The sequence below is a fragment of the Chaetodon trifascialis genome, chromosome 17 (genome assembly GCF_039877785.1).
Source record: "Chaetodon trifascialis isolate fChaTrf1 chromosome 17, fChaTrf1.hap1, whole genome shotgun sequence".
NCBI classification, from domain to species: Eukaryota; Metazoa; Chordata; class Actinopteri; order Chaetodontiformes; family Chaetodontidae; genus Chaetodon; species Chaetodon trifascialis.
This window is the reverse complement of record NC_092072.1, coordinates 16,416,876-16,423,911: the sequence shown is the minus strand read 5'-3', so window position 1 is coordinate 16,423,911 and position 7,036 is coordinate 16,416,876. Positions and strand designations below refer to the sequence as shown.

The following is a 7,036-nucleotide window of genomic DNA, read 5'->3' as shown; positions in this document are numbered from 1 at the left end:
AAGGCGCAAATGCGCCCGCGAATCGCTTCGGAGATCGGTACATGCAAGCACTTCGACGCGGCATCTTTCTGTCTCTGTCGCCCATGGACTCGCTGGTCTTCTTGTTAAAGTGGTAAATTGTTTGTTTTGGTCCAGCTCTTTTTCAAAGCGTGATCTTGGCAGGGAGTCATAGCAACTGGTTGAAATTCGAGAATGATAGCTCACCGGTAGACGCGACCTTTCACCCTTTCCATACGTTTTTAATTCGACTTTATCTTTCCAATTATTTCCTGATACAACGTTTTTAATGTTGCATGCGAGTTACAACTCAAATCCGATTTAATGGTACATAATTCATTCTCTTGAATGAATGAATGTATAGACCTGCATAGCCTGTTTATGACATGCAAACTGCTGGGCTAGATGCGCACACGGACTTAAAACTTAATAACTGACTAGTGTAAATCATTCATATATCTCCAGAAAAACGGACTCTCCCTTCCGCAGCAGCGTTGGCGAAGTTCAGTTTAGCGACTTTGATTTATGATCTCCGTCATATATGAGGGGTTGAAGGCCAACGCGCATTTCATTACCACGATTGTCTCCGCGCGCGGCGCATTGCGGAAAACTAATTATGCCGGTCATATGCAAAAGTGGAAATGACATTCAAATTTACTGGCAAGGGGTTCCGGCCTGTTAAGCATCAATTTCACGTTTAGTGAGCAGGAAGTGGACATCTATGTTAAACTGCCGGGCCATCCGATGATTGGTCTTAATGGATGGAGACAATGGCCTCGTTGTGGGCCCCTAAATCTTACCATAACAAACTGGAACAAGGTGGATCTGATGCTTCATATTATTATTATTATTTTTTATTATTTTTATTTTTTTGTATTGTCGTTGTTATTGTTGCGGGATATCGGTTTAATAGAGAAATAAGTAAAGAAGTAAGTAGCTTAAAAAGTCCGTTATTGAGATTTTACTGTAACTCACCTAATGAGTTGATCACTATACTGAATTGAGTAAGTTAGATGTAACTGCAGGCATATGATGTGACTGGAGAGGATACTGAGAGTGGGAGAGAGAGGGAGGGTGAGAGAGGGAGAGGGAGAGAGAGAGGGAGGGAGAGAGACGCGCAGAGAAGGAGCAGGTCTGCAGTCTGAATCTTGGCGTCGCTCAGACCCGAGAGGAAGCTGTGGCCAAGCGCTGCGATACTGGGGATACATACATACACACATACCGCATATCTCTCTCTGTACAGTGAGATCACTGCACTCCGCCGTTGGTCGAGAACTTCTAAAACGAGGCGATTTTTTTTTTTCTTGGATCCGGATAACCTCTGTGGCTCTCCATCATCCGTCGCTCGTTCAATTGAATCTCGGTCCAATGACGAGTTTAAACGTGGATTATCGGCACCGCAGATGTTGTTATCAAAGGGAGATAAATTGAAGAGAAGGACAAATAAGTGCTGCTGGACAAACTGAAGGAGGGATCTCCTGTGTTTTGGGTTTTTGGCGTGTGTCTGGTAATATCTACTGCATATGTGGAGCGGACGAGGGATTTTCGTGATTTTTTACGCGTGGGGGGTAGATCAGTAACCACTTGAATCACGTCTCCCCCTTGGTTTGCCTTCCCTCCTTTTCTCCCCCTTTAGGTGTGAAATCTATCTTCTCAGACAGAGACTCTGAACCCCTCGGTGCCCGCATGACATGGTTCAGTCCAGCTGCGAGATCCGAGCCTCCTCCATGCATTGGGATTTTTCTCAGCGCCGACACCGAGTGAATCTCCCTTTTTTGACCAACTGAGAACTATCGTGCCTGCCAGACCTGAGAAACAGCCCTGCCATGACCGCCGCTTCAAACCGGGACGGAGCAACGGGACTTGCGAGGAGACCGGAATGCGCATGCAGGAAAGGGGACGGAATACGGATTTTTGCTCTAATGAAGGCGGGAGTGCAGGCGCACCACTGGAGCCGGGTGCTGTTCTTATATATGGGGCTACTGGCCGCCTCAGTAAAGGGTAAGTCCCCATCTGTACAGCTGAAGACGTGCAAAATGCAGCAGGCTTACCCCCACTCCACCGCCCACCCTCCCCGATCCCTGACTGAATGCAAATCAGCACCAGCAACACGCACTCATCCTAAAGGCGCATTTAGGATCAGCCTCGCTGCGATGTCGCTGTTCTCGCACCCAAAGTTATTAATAGAGGAGAGGTGACTGGTTGGGTGGCTGTTCCGGTGACAGCGGGTCCTCAGGAACGGCAGCTGAGCTTGTGTCCATCCTTGACTCCGTTCATGCGTTGTTTCGTGAAAGGCTTGCGTTTGGTGCTTCGTTTGAGGAGATGGGTGGATTGAATGAGCTGTAGGGTTGGCTTAAATAAACACCTTGTGTGACTGTTGCTTCCCACAAAAGAGCTCTCGGGGATGAACACGAGGCTGTGTGCGGCACGCGCTGCTGGCGTGAGGAAATCAGTTGAGGTGGTCAAGCAGGCGGCTGATTATGATGCTGTTCAGAGTCCAGAAGGGTGTGTGTGTGTGTGTGTGTGTGTGTGTGTGTGTGTGTGTGTGTGTGTGTGTGTGTGTGTGTGTGTGTGTGTGTGTGTGTGTGTGTGTGTGTGTGTGGAGGAGGATGCTCTTCTCTCTGACTGTTCCCTGTCAGTTTCCCACATGCCCAAATAAGCATCAATGAACATCGTTTTGTGTACAGGTTGCCCCCCCCCCCCCCCCCTCTCTCTCTCTCTCTCTCTCTCTCTCTCTCTCTCTCTCTCATTGTGTGTGTCTGTGTTTTGTTTTTTTTTGGGGGGGGGGGGGGGGGGGTGCTAATTAAACGACTCTGGATTTTCTGTCCTTGATTAATTGCAAATGGAAATTTTTCAACCGGAGCTGGACATTCAACAGATTATCATTACTATTCATTTACTTTGACGTCTTCGCAACCTAATGTGTTTTCTGAAAGGACAGACTAGGTTACTGATCCATGATTTTTGGCTTGTTTTTATTTTTTTTTTTCCTAGTCGTGGACATTCATCACGGAAAGCTTGTGGCGTTACGTAGAGGCCAGGCTTTTCGGGGAAGAGCCGCAATGATTTTTGCCATCCAGAGCAGGTCCTTTGGCAAAGAAAGCCAGCCGTTTTATCACTGTCTTGGCTCCACACCACAGAATGGGCACTATTTTTAGCAAAAGCCAAGAATACTGCCACGGCCACAATATGAATTTGACAATGAGTCATGGCTCTGTGTTCGCCCACTCATACCTTTGGTTGGACGGCACATAATCCACGAGTGAGTGGAAACTGGGCACATTTTCAACATCACCAAAGCACAGTAGGCCGTGTTGTCTCATACTGTGTGAGTGCGGCCTGAGCCTTACTGTTTCACAGAAACGTCCCCCGCTTCATGTCTCCCACCAAATATCTCCCACTGTTTGATCAAACTTGTGTCATGAACCACCCAGCTGGTTTTGGTGACGTGCGGGTTTATCACGTTCAGCTCAGTCCTTATGATACTGACAAATCTCTCTCCACTTGCCTCTGGAGTAAATCTCATTGCGGCTATATTCGTAGGAGGCTTCTTGTTTTATTTGCGTCCAGGGAGCTTTTTATTGCCCACTCTCTTGCCGATCGAGTCTACTTTTTTGAGCCAGTAAAGCGACTTTAACTTATTGCACATATTTACGAAGAGCAGGGCAAGCCAGACTATTTATCTGCCTCCCCGTAACAGCGTTTACTTTAAGCGGTGTCAATAAATATGTTTGAATACCTCATGCGGGCGTTGAGGTGGTCTGGCGCGTCCCTCGGTGCTGCAGCCACCAGCAATTGCCCCATCCTCCCATTGAGCGGCACCAGAGCCTCACACTATGCTGAGAGGCGGAGCGCAGAGGGGAGAGAGGACCCGGGGTTCGTGGCGTTTCTCTGCATGCATACTTTATCAAACCAAAGCAAGACGTGCCTATTAATGACCAACAGAGCCTGGTGCATGCGTGTTGTTGCATACTGGCCAAATGAGAGTGTTCATTTCCAGGCCATGTTTGATAAGCATCATAGACATGTCTCAGGTGTATTATACCGCTTTAATCCTGCCTTCGCTTGTCTACCCGTCTCACTTTAAACAAGTTCCAGCCTGCCTCGTAATCATGTTATCGTCCCCATGGGCCATGCTGACAAAGATAGAGACGTGTGAAAGGTTTTTTGACAAAGAGCTATTGAAGTGAGCAGTGCGCCCTCTCCATGGGATCAAAACCAGCGGTCCCGGTGGACTGGCTGCTCAATAAGCGGTAATCAACCTCTATTCATTTGAACGTAGAGAGGAGAGGATGCAAAAGGACGGAAGGGAGGCAGGCAGAGGCAGATTGAGGATGACGCGTCTCGTCTATCTGGTGCGTTTTTCGGCTCTCCACTCCAGCTCGACCGGTATTAGATCAGTCGTCAGCGGCGCATGAGACAGTCGCTCAGCATGTCCATTTTACACGCAAGATCACGCTCCGTCGTCCTCTGCTCTCAACCAGCGCTCTCCATTACATGAAGGCACCGCGTTGCGCTCATGATGCAACTTGCAGTAATGTTATGAGGACTGGAGGGCTTGATGCCCCTTTCCTTTTTATCTTTTTTACTTCATGACATTTGCTTCTATTCGCGCAGTCATGAGGCTCCCGAAGAAAGAGACGGGGCGAGAGCGTGCGTCCGTGCGCGTCTGACGCGCGCAGAAGTCAAACGGGGGCACGGGCGCGCGTGGGCGTGCGTGCGTGTTTAACGCAAGGAGGAAAAAGCTTGGTATAAAGTCGTTTTTGAAGTTCAGCAAATCAGAAATGACAAATTCAAACTTGAACATTTTCATTTTAAAGACCGTCGTGCACACAGAGAGGCCGCAGACCTCTAATTGATGCGATTTTAATTGGGAACACCTCTTTGGAAAGACTGCTGTTGATGATTTAGTAATGAATTATCTAATGTCTAAGCTGTTCGATAGGACGAGAGTGGAATACAGTAGTTTGAATAGACTTTCTCTTCCACTTTTAGTCCAGAGATGGCCGTTTTCAGCACCCTGGACAGCGAAGGGCGCAGCTGAATTTGCCGCTCAGCTGAAGCTGTCTCCAGCTCCACGGACAGCTCCTCCAGCCAACTGCCTCAGCAACAGCTGCTCCTCAGTGGAGGGCGAGCTGGCTCCTTGACTTGGGATTTCTCCAATGTTTTCATGGCATTGAACCCTCAGTTCGACACAGACTTCAGACCCCGTTTAACAAGATCATATGACAAGGAATTTTGCGATTGTTCTCCATTCATGGCAATTCTGACAACGAACAGTCATACTCATATCGTGTTTCATTGTCATAGCATGTAGAGCTAAAATTAATCATTGAATGAAACTATTTTGAGAGCCATTTTTAAAGCACACATAATAAACATGAATTAGTTTAACATTCTATGTTCTGCTCTTCTTTGTTTCATGTGAGTTGACAGGTGTCTGGTGTTTTATCCACCAAGAGATTCATTGACAAAATATGTTAATAAATATGTAGTTTCTCATAGGTACTTTCCTCACTTTTGCTGGCAAGTCAGGAAGGTGTGTGGATCCCAAACCCCACATCATGAACCACCATTATGGAGGCACTGTGTTACATATCTGATACATGTTGGCTAAGATATATGGAAGCTAAACTAGAGTTGACTTACTGCTCTCATGAACAGACTTGATCACATGGATCAAAGTGTAGCATCCACTCCCTGCAAGTCCTCCCAACTTGGCAAACACAAGTCCCATGCGAGTTATATTTCCGATTTGTTTTCATGATGAGCATAAGGGCTTCGCGCTTCCCTTTTGTTTCTCACGTCTCTCCCACCTGTCTGCCTGCTACTCTCAATCTCAGATCCACCACTACCTGCACGCTCTGTTGCGTCCTATCTCCCATCTGCTCTCCACATTCACCATTGAGCAATAAAGGATGGAGAGGGAGCCGAGAAACAGATGACATTATCTATTTACTCAAAACAGGGGAATGTCTGAAATGCAAAGCAGATGTGGACTGCGATAGTGTTACTTTCTCCAACCTGAGCAAGGGAGAAAGGGCCTTGAAATGGGAGAGGGAACGGTGGTAAAGAGGTGGTGCAGGGATGTAAGAAAACAGCAGGACAGGATCTACTGTGAGGGGAAATAAGAGGTAGAGACGAGAGACAACTTAGAGTAGAGGGGTGATAAGCTTATACCAGCTGTGAGATAATCTGAGCCCTGTGTTTCTGGGCCTTTTGACTGATTTTCCTCTCTTCAGTAAATGATGTATTTGGAGGGCTCATTTTCTTATCAGGCATCAAGCAGACTCCTATTTCAACAACCAACAGCGTGTAAGTAAGCTCACGGGCACGTGTGTGTGTGTTTGGATGAGTCTGTGAGCTGCCACCCCCATTCACTCTAGGATGATTAGACTAAAGTGTTGACAAGCAGGTCATTAGCTAGCTCAAAAAAGGCCACAGGACAGACAGTGTGTGTGTGTGTGTGTGTGTGTGTGTGTGTGTGTGTGTGTGTGTGTGTGTGTGTGTGTGTGTGTGTGTGTGTGTGTGTGTGTATCCATGTCCATGCGTGTGTGGGCGCATGTGCACGTGCGCCGCTTTCAGATCATGCAAATGCATCGTCGTCATGAGCGCCGTCACTTCCCCAACCGCCTGCCGATGTGTCATCCTACTCCTCTCTCTGTGTCTCCCCCACTTGTACCTTCGCCTCCCATCCTCCCTCCATACGTCGCACCACCTCCCTTTTTCTTCCCCCATCTTCCTCTCTGGTGATTCACACTGTCATCTGTCTCCAGATGGCCAGAGCTCCGTCACTGTGCTTCATCACACTGATCACAGCCACTCTGACTCACACACACACACACACACACACACACACTCTCACTAAGTCATGCACACTTGCAGACTCCCCCCTGTGAAACACACACACACACACACACACACACACACACACACACACACACACACACACACAGCCCATTAAAAAAACAAATTCCTAAATGCATTCATGCAGCCATTTATCACCAGTGCACACAGCTTCAATGACTTTTGCGTACAT

General features: G+C 47.7%; 1 protein-coding gene across 2 annotated transcripts in view; it reads left to right on the top strand.

The window, feature by feature from the left end:
- The first annotated feature begins 1,135 nt into the window (after positions 1-1,135).
- The window catches only part of csmd2 (CUB and Sushi multiple domains 2), a 225,303-nt gene continuing 219,402 nt past the window's right edge, over positions 1,136-7,036 (top strand). For both annotated transcript variants that reach the window (XM_070983997.1, XM_070983996.1), the window contains exon 1: positions 1,136-1,998. In XM_070983997.1, coding sequence (XP_070840098.1) covers positions 1,824-1,998 — 175 coding nt within the window. In that variant the 5' untranslated portion in view covers positions 1,136-1,823. The remainder of the gene's footprint in view (positions 1,999-7,036) is intronic.